This window comes from Haemorhous mexicanus, chromosome 18, assembly GCF_027477595.1.
Source record: "Haemorhous mexicanus isolate bHaeMex1 chromosome 18, bHaeMex1.pri, whole genome shotgun sequence".
NCBI lineage: Eukaryota > Metazoa > Chordata > Aves > Passeriformes > Fringillidae > Haemorhous > Haemorhous mexicanus.
In genome coordinates, this window is record NC_082358.1 from 12,440,554 (window position 1) to 12,457,826 (window position 17,273).

General features: G+C 41.1%; 1 protein-coding gene across 2 annotated transcripts in view; it reads right to left on the reverse strand.

The window, feature by feature from the left end:
• Positions 1 to 17,273, reverse strand: part of GNAS (GNAS complex locus) — a 129,358-nt gene that overhangs the window by 21,269 nt on the left and 90,816 nt on the right. For both annotated transcript variants that reach the window (XM_059862568.1, XM_059862569.1), the window contains exon 5: positions 12,983 to 13,080. In XM_059862568.1, the coding sequence (XP_059718551.1) occupies positions 12,983 to 13,080 (98 nt within the window). The remainder of the gene's footprint in view (positions 1 to 12,982; positions 13,081 to 17,273) is intronic.

Below are 17,273 nucleotides of genomic sequence, written 5' to 3' on the forward strand. Positions count from 1 at the left end.
GACAGGTGCAGAGCTTTCAAACAGCCCTTTTCCCTCACGCCATCCCACCCACGTTCAGCTCCAGCTTGTGAAACTGCAGATTTCTGCTTTGGAGGAACGCACACGCACAGGAAGTCCAGGGAACACACTGCCAACGAGCAGATGAGAAAATTAAAAAAGATCTGAGATGCTAATAAACTGTGCCAGAATTACACACTGCATCTAAATACAGGTTTTGAGGGAACACCACTGGAGTACTTCTGCAGATAAGCATATCCTTCATTTTAATTAAGGAAGAAAAGTTCCCTCCTTTGAATGAGCTCACTTCCATTGGAGAGACCTGTTCTACTAACACATCTTATGATTTTCAGTTTCTTTGCTTAAAGATAACAGAGTGGGGAAGGAAAAAAACCCTTAAGGCCTATATAATTTACATTTGGGTCACTGACTTTCTTGGTTGTGGCTCCAAACATCAAGCCTTTAAGAAATCCCCACAAGCCCCACACTGCTCTGCAGGAGAACTTCCTCCTGTTACCTGCATTCATTTTTATCAGGACAAACTACATGTGTTCAGTGGAGGTACAGTCAAAAGGTATCCCAAGGGAAAAAAAAAAACTTTGACTAACATCACAGTCGAAAAATGCAACTTTTTAAAAGCTGTCTGGGCACAACCCTGAGTAGGGTGCTTGAGGGGACCCTGCTTGAGCTGAGGGGGGGCCAGATGGCCTCAGTGGTCCCTTCCAACCAGACCCCTTCTGTCTGATCCAGGGATCACTGGTTTTTAAGAATGCATGCAGGGAAACTGCCATACATTTACACAGACAGACCTAACTCTGCTGAGAAAAATCTGTTTCACCTTTCTGCATTATAATGCCTTGTGGTGTGGATGTCAGGAATAAATGTGAAACAGTTCAGAACTTAAAAAACCCCGTTGCTTAAACATGGATATTACAACCTGATTCACCCTGTAAACCGTGTATGTATAAAAGCAGCATGTGCTTGTACAGATTCTGGTAATTACAGAGGTTTGTTTCAAAAAAACCCCGTGTTTCACACAATACAAACACGGTAATTGTCACATTATCTCACAATCTACATTGTGATTTCAATTATGCACAACAAAGGGACTGCTCATGAGAACTGAGCTGAGAAAGTAAATCACACCCCTCATAATAATAGTAACAAACCTGTGTTCATTAGTGTTTGTTTGTTTTTAAAAGGTATTTGTTCAACTACTACAAACATCTCTTGCAGACTGGTGAAAAAGAAAAATGCACTGGGTGCGGCATCAACCTTCCATTTGTAAGACTTGTCTTGAGGGAAATCAGTTTCATATTCTTCAGTGCCACGTGACTTTATCAGAAAACCACAGTGCACAATTTTGGCATAATTAGCAGGACCTTCTGAAATACAGCCCAGAAGAAAGCTCTGAGGGAAACAAACACATTTCACATCATTAGGGAAAGTTAGAGCTGAAATGGAGGTACCAGCCTCTGCACACACCAGCAGAAATCCCACCTATTTTTAGTTCACAATTCCAATAAGAAAACAGCTGGGAGTCCAGTGAAATTATCTTGGTGACAAATTTAATGGACTGAACACTAAAGTTACTATTTTTAAGTAAAGTTCCTACTTATCCTTCAAAACAAGAAGCAATTAAGCAGCAGTGGAGCTCCAGCTTCCCAAGCGTCTGCAAGGCTCAGCTCCAATCAGATTGAAACTGGGAAGTGGCTCAACACCTTTCTGATCCTAAAAGTTGGTGGAGGGCCAGGCTTGGGGTTTGGTTGGGTTTTTTTTAGTCTAATGAAAGCAGCTCTGCTGTGACCTGTCCAGTCCTGCCTTGTGCTGTTTTCCCTGCCTGAGCTCGATCCACAGCGTGCCCAGGGAGGGAAACGGAGCAGGGATGGTCTGGAGGGAGCTGGTGATGATTCCATTCAGCCCTGAATGTTCACTGCTGCTTCCCAGAGCAGCTCAGCTCTGGGGAGAGAGCTGGATGGGAGAGAGCTCCAGCAGCAATGGACAAGGGCCAAGCATCCCACCTAGCAAAGAGCCCTGAGAGAGCACAGAGGAATTCTGGTATTTTCAGATTTACTGAAACAGCCACATTAATCACAATAAAGCAAGTTATAGTCTGACATGTTCTTCTCCAAAAAGCTTTATAAAACTGGCCATTTTAATTAGTGTATCCCTTGGTAACTGTTCCACTGTGCCACTAATGAGTCTGTTGTACTTGTAACCTCACATAAGGCTATTCCACACTTCATACAGATCACACACCTTATTTTTGAAACAAATTTTGAACAACAGAGGTAGAGAATTGGAGTTAGCATTGAAAATACACAGACAACGTACTAATATCTGCATTTTAATGAGACATGGTAAGATCCCAGAGTCTGGAATGCCCATTTGGGGAATATATCATGGTAAACCAGGAGATCTCTAAACCTGTCCTCTCACCCCTTCCACCAAACCACTCCATCGTGAGATTCAAGATCAAGAATCTTGATGCCAAGACCTTGATCAAGATTCTTGCTGACATCACAATACTTCTTGGCATTAGAACCATGAAAGATTGATCATCCTTCATTCATATGACTTAAACCTCACACTGTCCAAACTCACCCAAGGGTTTCTGCAGATGTGAGCTTTAATAATCCTCTTGAAGAGGAGCTGTATCAAAGCATCAGTTTACAAACTCTTTCACCAAACCCTGTCTGGGATAACAAACTGTGTATCCTAAAGCAGTTCAGCTCCCTGGGACAGAGGTGAACAAGGGGTTCTCCAGAATAAACAAGGAGAAGCCATTCCAAGCCAGGGAAGAAAAGGAGTCTGCACACCTTAACTGCAAACTCTCTTCTTCATGGCACACACAGGGATGTTAGGGAGGGCTAATGAAAACACCAAAACAATCAGGAGGCTCACTCTTGAGCCTCAGTTTGATGAAAGAATATCCAGAGAACAGCCACGCTTTATGATGCCATGTAAGAGAATTGTCTTGTCAGACACAAAACTTCACAGTCCCTTCACACACCTCCTGATCCTGTAAGATTATAAATGTGTAATTAAAGTCCCTCTTAGATATCTTAACAGCAGAAGTGGTGAGCAGTGTGGGCCTCAGAAAATCTGCAAGTTTACCAACACTGGCAATAAACAAACAAGGCAGTTTACCAGTTGTGGGGATTTTGTACGTTTATTGCTATTTTCATTCATTTACAAAAATCACTTAGGGTTCAGAAGGATCTGTTTTTTCAAAAACACAAATCTCCCAGCCAAGATCCCACAGCAGACCTGGCCACCTGACCTGGGCTGGATGTGGCTCCTTTAGCAGCCTGGGAGCCAAGGCTCCTTCCCTCCCTCAGCTGCAGGAGGCTTCCTAAAAATAGTGCTTTGCCAGCTTTTACTCAGGCTGCAGTTTACACGAGCCCTCTGGGGGAAGGGGAACCTTGCAGAGTGCCCAAGGCACTCACTGAAAATTTGCTGGGCAGCCAACACATTTCAAGTGTAAATTATCACCCAGACCCTGAAACCCCTCACTTCCATAATGAACACATTACAATTTAGCTTTATTGGTGCATATCCTTCTCAGAGACTTAATTAGTGTACCACAACACAAATATAGTTACCAGAGGTTTATATTTAACTACAACAACTTATTTTAACACTTTTCAGCTACAAAATCAATGTATAATATACTAAAGAGTAATCAGTTGAAAATCACAAAACCTATCAATGACATCCTACCACAAAATTACTCTTAATCACATGTAAAATTAGCCAGCAATTTCTTTCAGTTTATTTAGAACTTAGTCACATACTAAAAATACTGTATTTAAAGTTACTTAAACTCAGCTTCAGTTTGAGAACTTCTTCACCTACTAGGAGCTTAATCTACTTTTAAATTTCCAGCCTGCCCCTCCTGAAGTCAGGATTTTATGACCATGTTCTCTGCATGCAAGCACATGGTCTCAATAAACTTTTGAGCCTGCTGGTGAATTTATACCAAATGTCCTCCAGACATCTTTGTCAGGGGTCTCTAAAAACAGTAACTTCAGCAATACCTGTGATTGCAGGCAAGACCCAGACAAAAGGAATTTAAACTGAAGTCCCCAGTGAAGGAAAGGCTTTGGCATATCACTCAACAGAGGAGTTCACAGAAGAGGAAAAAGAAAGGGGAGAATGTGCAATCAGCAGCATCCAGAGCTGCCTCTCCCCAGGACTGGCAGTGATGGATCTGCAGAGTTTCAGCCCAGGGAATAATTGGGAATTGAACCTGGTGCTTTCACACTGTACCAGCAAATGCACTGGCCTCATTTCATCCTTGGATCAGGAATGTTCTGTTGCCTTCCATCTTTTGGAACATGGTTGCTTTTAGTTTCTTTTTTTAAGCAATTTTAATGAGGTTTTACAGTAGCTTTTTAGGTCTTATGTTTGATAAAAGTATTCTCCTAATTGTCATCGGTAATCTTGAGATGTTCCTTTTCTGCAGCAATGCAGCTGAGCCACGAGAGCTCTCATAAAACCCTTTGTGCTCCAAAAGCTGTGCCTGCTCACGGGGAGCACCACAAACAGCAGCTCCCAAGGTCAGGCAAAAAGCTCCAGCACCCACTCACCCAGGTGGATGAACTGCAAACTCCAAAAAATCCTGGTCCCACCTGCCTCGGGAGCGTGGCTATTGGAGCACCAGGGATGCCCATCATTCCTGCAGCCCTGTCCTGCTGCAGCTGCATTTTCTGTGGCTTCCACAGCAGCAGCCAGACCTGGGGTTGCCCTGCCAGCCCCCCAGCCAGTCCAGCACTGCATCCCACAGCAGCTTCCCAAGCCACACAACCCACCCAGGAGCGATGCTCCGGCCTCACCCGGGCCCTGCAAAAATGATGCAACCAATGCCACGCTCTTCCTTGTTTCCTCAAGTGTTTATTTATAGCTTGCCCTGTATTTTGTGCCTGCAGATCTTCCTCCTGGCAGGAGGGATTCCCAGGAAAGGCTGCTCAGCCCCTGTGGAAGGCTTTTATTCCTCTTGTTTCTGTCTCACACTGAATTGTTTGTTTGAATCACAGCTCAAAACTAACCTCGTTTGGGGCTTTCTGTGTTTGCACAAAGGGACCTTGCAAGAGCCTGGGAGGGGGAGTGAAAACATTCTCAGAACTACCGTGAGTTGTAAGAGCTGCTTGGGTTGATTCTCACCATTTGACAGCCCCAGTGTTTCACCAGTACAGCACTGCAACACTGCCATTTCATTAAGTCCAATACTCACAAGTCAAGATGTCATTTGCTCTGCTTTATAATGAGCTTATGGGAATTTTATGGTAAAACCGAGAATATCTTTTGTATTTATGGTTAAAACTTAAGAATACAGAAGTCTAGTACACCCAGGGTGCATGACAAACTTACAGAATTGACAGTCACAATTCCTCCTCTCATTTAACTTCTCACCCTAATTCATTCTGACCAATTCATTTCTGACATTCATTCATTCCCAGTTCAGACTGACCTACCTGTCTGCACAAAAACCAGAGGACTGAAGGATTACTGTGTACACAACAATCTACTATTTCACTCATTCCAATTTTCTCAAAACATTTCAGCAATGCAATTACAGAAGTTTCACCTGCAGTAAACTGTTACTTTTAGGGTGAATTTGCTGCACTTTCCTTACTAGAAAAAAAGGCATATTCTCTGCCTGGTGAAAATATGAAAAAAAATACAAAAAACCCAAGGAATATCATTGCAAGATCCATGTACAGCAAAGCCAAACCCAAGGATCTGGAGCTTTCAGCATATTCACAGCATCTCCTCCAAAAGCTTCAGTACACAAAATTTTTTCATACATTTCTACCACATTCACTCACACTATGATTTAATGCCACAACAAAAACTTTTGAGGATGGAAAAAAAGTACAGTGGGAAGGAATGAGGAACCTGTTGCCATTATATGCAGAAATTAGTGAGAGTTTAATTAACCAAAGGTTTTGGCTTATATTCCATCTCCTGCTGCATTGCATTGCAACCCTTTCCCACCACCCACAAAAAAAAAAAAAAAAAAATTCCACTGCATTTGCATTTGTAAGTTTGCAGAGAACAGAACCACAAAAAACAAAGCAGAAGCCTGAACAGGTATCAGAAATATGTTGACTTAGAAGTCCAGACACTACTGAGCCAAACAGACTTGAAAGCAATTACAAAACTATGCATCTGACATTTGTTTTAAACAAAGCTCAAGATTACCTTCTCTTTTGGAAATAGAAATCCCTGGGATTAGGCATATTTTTGTCACATTTATCTGTATATTTAAAATCACCTGGTGATGCAAGTATAATATTCTTATCAAACAACACAGTTTGCCATTTTTACCACTAGTAACAAGGAATCCATTCTTCTCTTTACTGAATTATTTTTACCTCTGTTAATTAACATTATGGGTACAGGCCACCCATCAAGAAATTTGGCTAAAGAACTTTGTCTGCAGAATTCTGGACTGTAGCCAAATACTTTTAGTACAGAATTATCTTCTGAAGATGCATCACTTAGGTTTATGGAGCAGTACTTACTTCTACATTTACATTCTTTGGTAATAACAACTTTGGTTTCAAAGCCCACTAATAAAGAAAAATATTAATGGAGATACATCCTGAGCAAACTACCCCCTGGACTCCACTCCAGTATTCTCCTCCAGAGAACTAAACTGTCAGTAAGTTTGGTATCTAACCCTGCCTTCATCACACTCTCCCATGTTCCTCCAATATTCAGAATTAAACTCCTCAGTTAGAGGAGCACAGCAATCTACTGACCAAATCATGTGGGTATCTGCTTCTGATCTCAGAAAAAATTACTATTTTAAAGACAAATTTTATTAAATAAAAAGCTAACATTCATGCCAAACGTTGGAAAATACTCTTGATCCAGTGCAAGCCTAACCTGAACAAATGTGCATGCGAATTTTGTGTGAAACAAAGAAATAGCTGTTGTGAGAACAAATCCATTCACACGTGAAAGCAAATATAAAACATCCATTTCCACTGAATCAGGCATCCATGAACACCAGGGTTTATCCTTAACCCTTGCAGGCATTAGCAAGTGATGCATTTAAACTAAAAGGCAAAGTCTGAGTATTTGGACACAGAACTCTGTCAAGAAATTGGGGAGGAAGTTCCAACCCAGCTTTTTCATGCTCTGCAAATGGGTCTGCCCTGCCTCCAGCTGAAGGCAAATCCTCAGTATTTCCAGGCAGGCAGGGAAAGGAAGCTGCATCTGCAGCCAAAGGCCAGAAAGGAACTGGCACATTCACAGATGTGTGGAACAGAGGAGAAATAAAAGCAGCAGATGAATGGAGGCAATGAATCCAGGGGGCTGGAAGTAAAAGTGGAGGCAGAAATCAGATTTAACTGTTTGAGTTAAACCCCTTGACACCAATTCTGGATGATGCAATGGGCATCACACAGACCTCAAAAGGCTGGGGTATGACTTCTCAATTATTTTCATTTTGGGCTTGTAAAGGTCTTTCTGCCATGATGGCCCATCAACTCTGTATCTTCCTTACTGCAGCACCTGATTCCTAACACTCAAGCAACCTATTCCAGGACACCTTTTGGTTTATCTTGCTTCATACTGGGATGCAATTTATTTTGAAGACAGAAGAGTTTATCTGGGGTTGAGTGTAGCTTGAAATTATGAATTTATGATTAGCTGTGACAAGAGTGGGAACATGTGCTGGATTCATAATCCATTTATTGGCTAAATTTAGGTAATCTGGTTTTCAGAGCACTTGCCAGCAGGCACATCCCTGCTACTGACAGTCAGCAAGAGAGGGCAACACGTGGAGGAGCTGGGTGTATTTCAGCTATTATATATTTGGACTCGTGCTGTTGGTAGTGACTTCACTGAAGTCATGCAAAGACAGGGAGTTACTGTGCTCCCCATCACACACCTAATACCCCACCAGACTGCAGAAACTGCATAGCCTGGGCTGCATTTCTTTAATTGAAATTTAACCTTGTTTAAAACATGATCTTCTATTCCCTCAAGCTGAAGACGAGCAGGGAAAAGACCCTAATTCAGTTATCTCTAAGCACTCTGGAATAGAATAACGTGGATTTTGTAATCAAGACCAAAAATGAGGAGTTAGATGATCTGGGCCTACTCTTTGGCTTGCCAAGGAATTCACAGAGCAGTAGGCTGTGTCAGTTTTATTCCAGAGAAAGGGGACATGAATATTATTCTTCCTCATGGGAATGTTTAACAATGTCATTGTCACTGTCTGTAAGAAGCTCGTGTATGCCAGGAATAGGGGCCAGGGAAATTCCTGTCCTGTTTAATGTGAGCACTCAGAGGAGCTGGAGACAAGAGAAACCACCCTGTCAAATTCACATTGATTGGAAAGAAAGTAAAAGGGAAAAACAAAAAGTAATAAATAACATGGATAAGAAATGAGACTAACAGTAGTACCCCTGATAAATCAGGCACTGTTTAAAAAGGTGAGATTTGGAGCAAACACACTTTACTACACGTTCCATGAAAGGAACTTTGTCATGAAGAGAACTCAACATGGAAGAAAATCATTAAGTGCACAGATTGGGGCTCTTAACTGCTCTCTGCAAGTCTGCAAATCCAGAAATAAAACACACCATAAATCTTAATAAAAATATAAAGAATTCACAACCTCAGAAATCAAAAAGCCCGTGTGTCCACACGTGCTGATCCTTCAGCAGCCCTGCACAGCAGTCGGCTAATAGCTGCACTCCCTGCCTTTCTTTGATAAGTATTTTAAAAACAAACATCTTAAAAAATACTCCTCATAAAACCCTTCTGGAGGAGCCTGGCACAGTTTCAAGGTATCAGAGAGGCTCCAGAAACGTGACCGTGCACCTCCAGAGCCTGCTCCTTGCCCGAAATGGCAGCGCAGGAGAGGAGCGGGAGGCAGGAAATCGCGTGAGAAGGGCTCCTGGTGCTGCTCCCAGCCCTTCCTGCCATGGCAGCTCCGACGGGGGCTGCACTCTCTGCCTTCTCCTGGCTTCCTCTGCCACCCCAGGCACAGCCAGGAAGCGCCGGCGAGGGGATCCGCAGGGAGAGCGCGGCAGAAAGCGAAGCACAAAATGAAACAAGTGGCCAAGGCTAAAGGGAAAATTCAGGGAGCTGTGGGCACAGCCCAATCTGAGCCACTCTAGAAAAGCACCAGGAGGCTCATGCAGTAGCCAGGCTTTGCTCCTAAATTGCTGAATAGTTACCCCAAAGGCTCCTGACATCAACGCAGGGGCTCCTCTCCTGCGCTGCCATTTCTTCAGGCTCTGGGTAAGAGCTGCCAGGACAGCCTGGGCACCCTCCATGTCCTCATGCCACCAGCAGCACATGGCCAGGGACAGATCCTGCTGGCTCTGCCTGCTCTGCTGGGCACTCGAGAGGCTGTAAAAGCAGAGCTGCTCAAATGATCCCGAGGTAGAAGCATTGGCAACAACAGCACTTCAAAGAGATCCTGTTTGTTAAATCTGCCTTCTGTCAAACACAAACAAACAGGCTTTGGCACATCACAGTGGAAATGGCTCCTAGATTTTTATTAATAACTAATATATTCTAAATAAAATGTGACCCTGTGCCTCCAGGGAAAACATATGAAGGATGGTAAATAATTTAACACCTTTTGGGATTTTCTGTATTCTAGACACTTCTGTGTTCTTCTGTTTATTATTAGCCAAGAGCAGGATCACATGGCAGCTTCATACAAACACTCTGCACATCCCTACAAGATGCAAGAGCAATGAAATTTGGTCTCCCCACTGCTGAAATACAAACTGGCGACAATGTCACAGACTGTGTTGTTCTAAATGCAGAATTGAAACTGATTTCTTAGTAAGGCCAGTTAAGAAAAAGGAAACAAGTTTTCTTTCCTTTTTCTGCCTCTCAAGACTGTAAAATATGCCTGGGCAGGAAGTACAGTAAAGCTCATGATGAGAGGAGGCAGCTACTCTTTCAAAACGAGCAGGGCTCCTCCAAAGTGACAATTTCCTTTAGCCAGGGAGCTTGAGGGTCCAGAAGGGCTCTCCAGCAGATGAGGTTGCTGGCCAGCCCTCCCAGCTCCACACCTCCAAAGACCACAACTGCAGGGAAATGGGAGGCCAGGATGGTACCTGTGGCTTTTGGTAAAGCTGTTTTTTCTCAGCAACACAACCAGAGACCCGGTGGGACAGCAATCAGAGTGTGTAATAATGTCACTGCTCATGGGAAGACACTGGAAGTTGCAGAGATGCAGAAGCAAGCACGGTACATTTAAAGCTGCTGCTCCAGAACAGGTGAAAAATACCATTTTTGGACTCTGAACCCCCACACTGGAATTAGGGAGATAAAACATTGAGAGCTAGATTTGTTCCCACTTTCTTGAGAATGAACATGCAGCAAAAAGTGACTTTTCCCTCACGCTCTGCCCATCTAGGAGAGCTCCTGACCCATCTGCAAATCCCCATCTTTCCTCAGCACAAACTCTGCAGAAGTTTAAGCTACCATCTCTCCAGCACCTTTCTTTTCCAGAAAGAATTCTCCACCCCTGACTCCTGGAAAGCCCTTCCCTCTCCTGGACTACAGCTAAGCTGTCTACATGGAGAACCAGTTTTTATCCATGGAAAGCAGAACTGCCAAAAGACAGGCAAAACTGAATTTTAAATGTTTGGCAGAATCTCCTTGCAAAGCTTCCTACATAGAACTGTGTCCCAACACTGACAAAACCTCCTTTTTAAAAAATTCAGAATGTTAAATAAGCCCATACAAAGACAAACTTTACACTGAACAATTCAGCCTTCAAAAAATGACAGTTGAAAAGAATTAATTTTTTTTACAAACAACTCTAAAAAGTTAATTTTTGTGAACAAGAAACATAGTTTAAAATTTTAAGGCAAATCACTGAGCAAAGAATCCATTATCATTTAAGATTTTATTCAATTTTCAAGAGCAAGAAAGGATTTTTGGAAGCCAGACTGATCTTGAAAGAGAAAAGCCATTTTTCAGTGTAACTTTCTTGTTTTAAATGGGGACTTGAAAAGGGAAAACTGTTCAGAACCCAAAACTCCTCTCTGAAAGAATGGACAACTCCAATAGAATTTGCACAATATTCTCTTTTAACTTCTATTAGCACTAACAACAGTAACTTGCACACTCATATTAATCAGCCCTCCTTTAATAAATCTCATACATTTTCTATTTTGCCTTTGCCACACTTTTGTTAGTATATGCTCACCAGGTTAATTTAAATGTATCAATCAAGTCAGATTTCATAGGAAGTGATTTTTGTTAGGTCCCTTGAAAATTTAATGTGATAAAAACAAGCTCAGCATTTCAATGTGACATTAACCTCCAAGTTAACACTTTGCCATTAAAAACTCCTACTGTGCATATTCTGTTATTAAAAACACCACTGCATAGTCAAAAATGCAAGAAAGGACAAGAACTGTCAAAATTAACAATCAGAAATCTCCTTCTGCAAGACTATAGTGTCATATATGTTACTATCATATGAATAAATATTAGAATTATTAAATATTTTTAGATGGAAACAGCAATTTTTATTTTATTTTCTTTAGGGAAAAAAAAATCTAATTTGTCAGCAATGTTCAAAGTTTATTTCTGGCACAACAGCCCATGAAGTAGAATTAAGTGTTCCACTAGATGGAGCAGGATGGTAAAGCCATCATGAGGGCCACCTCCCCTGCTGATCCATGGAAAAGTCAATGTCCAGGGATGATAAGAATTTCAGCTTTTTTCTGTGCATTCAGGGCAGAAAAAGGGCAACACAAAACCCTCTTAGTGCTCAACAGTTTCCTCCTTCCCAGCACAGAAGAGATTAACAAACAGTAACCAGAAACAACCCAGCTCTCCCTCTCCTCCATCAGCTTTACACTAGAAACAAAAAAGTTACTGGTGCTTGTCTGAAAATGAAAATCTTTGTACTTTTTTATTTTGTAGCAAGTGAACTTGCAAAAAGCTCCATGCCAAATGATCAAACATTAGTCACCTAATGCAAAAGACATCGTTACACATCAAACAAATTCACTCTGGAAACAATGGCAAAACTTCAAAGAGGCTCCTACAAACCTGGAGCTGTGCAAGGCACAGTAAAATTATCTCTCTTGTCTCTTTTCAAACAGAGCTAATTGTTGATTTACCTTTAAGTCTACCTAAACAAACAAACAAAAGAAGAACCTTACAGATTTTATTTCATCAGATGTTCTTTAAGAGATGCAGTATTAGACAAACTGCAGTTGCCATCACCGTGTGAAACAAGAAACCTTCATTTTCTTGACCATTAAACCTTGTTTCAGCTTCTCCAAAAGAAGCAGAGAGAATATAAACAAACCAAGAACAGTTTTAACCATTAATATTTCAATCTCAAGTCCTGCAATTCTTGAGCATGCACCACAAAACTACCAGGAATGGTCACAATTAACTCGAGCACCTTGCCATAAAAAATCCCGAGCCACAGTATATTGCTGGATGTGATAAATAACTGCAAACATGCAGCAGACTCTCAAGACAACACTAATTATCCCAGCAGTATAAATACCAGAAGAGAATGACTCTTTCTCAGATATGTGCATGAAGGCACACAAGCAGAACTCTGGTGACTGATCACAGGCTGCTTCCCATGACTGTCACTCCCATCTCTTTGTTTCCAGTTCAATAAACTAGAAACCAAAGTGACAAACAGGTTTATTTCCCACCAACATCCTCTCCAACCTACTTGTGCAGCACCTGCAACTCACTTCTGGAGAGGATGGGCCAAGTGGAAGAGGCAGGAAATTTGGCCTTGCAGACAATAAAACTGATTCCTCACTAAGGGGCCTTCTTAAAACCTTTTGAAAGCACCTGTAGCTGTAGATATTGATGTAGATATTTCAATGTCTAACTGAACACCAGTTTGTCCCACCTCTGACAGCTGATTACCAAGAATTCATTATGCACCACACACTCCTCTTCCAGGACACCAAACCCTCCCCAGCCCCAGGGGCAGTGCAGCAATACTCACTACTGGGCACAGTCGATCAGCTGGTACTCGTTGGATCTCTCGTAGCAGGCTTTCACACCTTCATCCTGCCAAAGGGTTTTTGTGTGTTCATAGAACTCCTGAAACGGGAAAACAGTGTTATGGGAATGGGTTAGAGATCAGGAGACTCAGCAAACAGTAATGTAGCATTTTGTTTTGCAATGAGCAGGAAATGGAGCAGATTTAACAAAAATCTTTAACCAAGCTTTAGAACCTCACTACAAGTTCAGCTGGCTTTCTAAGTTGGACTTCAACACTTTTCAACACCTTAAGAACTGCTTCTCAATCAATGCTTGAATCCAATCACCTACTGCAAGAAGGGTTAACATCTCATTAATATCAATTTCATTGGCAATTTAATAATCAATGCTATCTGGTACCATTTGTTCTTTAACTCATGGTGTCACTGTATTTTACATTTATGTGGCTGTTGTGACTTTTTTCTTCAATGAAACACTACCTCTCTGTAACTCCTACATGAATGATAATGATAATTAAGTTTTGCATGACTTTGCAAGCAAGTAAGGATCTTCAGGGGCTGTACAGACATCTGTATCTTACTTAACTCTGTACCACTTTCGTAAATTTATTCTTTTACAGTGTAAAAAGACGTTGAACTACAGAAGAAAGACAGTGATACAAGGCTAGATCATGTTTTGTCTCAGCCTTATAGACTGCAAGCCAAGATATGAAAGCAGACAGTCAAAAATGCAATGCTTCAGTTTTGTTGAACCTGTAACACAAGCTAACAACACCAGCAAAAGCCCTTTCCATTCTGCACATGAAAGATGCACTTTGGCTCCAGCAGTGCGTGTGCAACACGGGATTGAACTCCTATCAGTCAGCCAAAGAGCTCTGAAGAGACTCAGAGAACAGCAGCAGCCTGGTGACTAAAAAACACACAGACACCACTGTGGGCATGGCTCTTATCAACAACCAGGGCTGTTCCTTGGCTATCTCTCAGAGCTTTGAAGCGTTTTGGGTAAAATACTTTCAATTCTGGTTTTAAGTAGAAAATAATTTTTTTTAAAAATCTAAACCAGTGAAAGACCTTTAAAACAGCTGTTGCATTTAATCTGTGTATCCACACCCTTTTTCTTTACAGAATTATTTTAAAGAAGAAAAATGTGTCATTTTTGCTGCTTCAAGGTTCCTCCTTCTCGTGGGATATCAGTCTCTGGCATTCCTTTGCTATCAATGTAGTAGAAAGAAAGGGGACACATTCCAAAGTTTCACTTTGAAAAGAGTTTTTTAAAAAAATTCACATTCCTACCAGAATCTTAATTAACACCTGAACTGCAGAAGAACAGTAAATCCTTTAAACTGCATCTGAAAAATGTATAGAGGTATCTTACAGTACATTTAGTGCTGCTGATTTTCAGAGCACACTCTTCCTGGCAGGTATAAGATGCACATGTGTTTGTGTGATCACACAACTATGAATACCAATGATGGAAGCAGCACATCAGATGCAAATCTGGTTGTCCTTTTACTGCTATTAAGGATTCCCTAGTTGCACATACACAAAAAGGAGAGCAAACACAAAATACACATCTAAATTTTGTTCTGATTCCTTTTAAAGAGATTATGACATTTATATCTGGTTTTAATGTCAGCTTGTTCCCTGCTTTTATGAACTGTTCATGAACAAAAAGACCAGTTACATTTCTTTCAGAAGTAGGTAAGAAGATTTTGCTTAATTTTTACTATTTGCAGATTGCACTGTTGACCTTTTGCTATTAAAGGAAATAGAAAATGAATCAAAATCTTAATTCCAGTCCTCAGTCTTCTGTCTCCCACTGCTGGAATTATGCTCATTGGATACTTTAATTTTGAAGATTTATAATTTCTTGGCAGTTGGGGGACTGTCAGTCACCTTCAACTGTATCAGAGCACGGTGAGGAAAATATCTTTCTAAAGGAAAAGGGAGGAAGGAAGAGAAAGTGAAGGAGAGAGGGGAAATTCTCTGCAATCTCACTGTATCTGAACCAAACCCATTTTGGGGAATGTTTCTATATTTGTTTTTAAAAGTAACAGTTGTTCAATATAGAACATCATATGGCTCACTCAGCTTATGACTACAAGGCTGGGAAATTGAAAAATGGAATCAGCAATTGTACAAGATTTTTTTGATGAAACAGCAGTTGATTCAATGGACAAATAACTAGGCAATGATAAGGTTACAGAAAAAGCAGGAAAACATTCTTCATCCCCAAAAAATTGTAGATATAAAGCAAAAAAGTCAGTGCTTTAAGAAGAAATGTCACAGCACAGTAAAACTGCCACAAAAACTCTCCCTCATTCCTGTTTCTCACTACAACTATGATACTTTGGTGGAAAATTGCTATAAAGTAATTATTTCAAAGACCTTTCAAACTCCATAATGCCCTACATTTGGAGGAGTTTCTGCAATCAGATCTTAAAATGGGATGAAAAATAAAACCAGCTCCTGGCCCCAGCATAAACCCATTGATAACAGGGTTTAGTTTACCAGAACAGTTACATATTGTTTACAAGAGTCCTCCCCGTGTTCTAAGGGCAGTTTTCACTTCTAAGAAAATGCATGAATTACAATAATGGGATAAAGATCAGTGTTTGTGCCTTGTTAGGCCAAATTAGCAATAAAATATTGAAAGCTGCCTTCATGCCTGTCCTGCTGATCTGAACTATAACCAGCAATCCTCAAGCAATCTTCTCACTGTGGTTATTAATTGTCCATCTGGGATGGAAAAAGAATTTAATTCCACATTCTTTGAACTTCTTATTGGGATTTCAAAATCAGGATCAACAACAAGTAAAGAGCAATTGATCATTGCACTAAGACACAGTGGGGTTTTTTGGGATGGGTTTTTGCTGTTACTTTTGGCCTTTTTTTTTTTTTTCTTGTTTGTTTGTGTTAATTGAGTTTTAAAAAGTGAACTACATGACTTGAGATGGTCAAATACGAAGGCCTTTCATTAATACACAACCTTTTGTCTTTAGGCCACATCAAATACATCTTCCCACATGCTGGGACTAATGCAGAGCCAGCTGCCACAGCTGTGAAGCAGGAAGGTGTCACCCAAGCAGAGTCAGATCCAGCCTTGCAGAGCTCATCTCAAGCCTCCTTACTGTAGTGACTGCTTTTGGAACTGAGACATAGTAGCTGGTTGCAAAAAGCCCAGCTTCTCCCTCCTCCCCAGTACACCTACACTAACCACAGCTCTGAAATAATATTTAAGAAAAGGAATAACACAAGAAATCCTCAGCATCCCATTTGAGTCATGGAATGTAGCCTGGGGCTGCTCTCAGGGAAGGCAAGTAAAACCACAAGATTTGTTATGTATTTAGGTAAAACAGGGGCTTCAGAGGCCACTAGAAAAATCAAGTTAGCAAAAGGGTTGGGTTGGTGTTGGTTTTTTTTTAGTTAAATAGGTATAATTTGTATGAGAGCTCTAAAAATAATGAGTTAGGAAACAAATTAACCAAAAGTAGCAGGAAAATTTCCTGAAAAGAAATAGCCAGAAAACTAGTCCTTACATGTCTGGCTCTTGCTTCCACAGCACTGATTGATTTGCTGGCACATTCTAATATGACAGACCCTACAGCAGCATCCACAAAGGTTTTACTTGCACTAGAAAATGGAACTCCTAACAAAACAGTGAAAATGAACAAATACTAAATAACAATTTGGTTTGAGATGACATTCCTTAACACATAGGATTTGAATGTTAGGATCCAAATGATCCAGAGTATTTGCAGTGTATGATCATCTTATCCATTCCTGCCCTATGCATGCTTAAAATTGGGGAAAAAAATCCAAATTATGTCATTTCCCATTAAAAAAATAAAATACTGCAGTGTCACAATACACACCCAAGATCCTGTTTAAAGTACAGCTGAAGCTGTGTAAAGCAACAAAAGTCAACAGAAGTGGTGACAGGATGGCACCACCAGGGAAGGTGAGGAGAGAATTCCTCCTGAGCTTTCTGTCAGGACTGGAGCATTTATTCACCACCAGAACAGACCTTACACATCCCAAAATGTTCACATAACCCTAAAGAGGGAGAAGTCCTTGAGGAGAACACTGCAGGAAAGGAATGTCAATGTAACAGAGATCTGAAGAGAACAGACAGGGCCTGACTGAATCTGCTGGGGCTGGGCATAGTTTAAATTCCGGGCACAATCCCCACACAGGCTCCACTTCTGGGAAACCATAAAACACCCTGGGAAAATCCTCTGGCTGGGGAAACCTTTCTGGTCTTGCTTAGATAACTGAAGGATCAAGGACCAC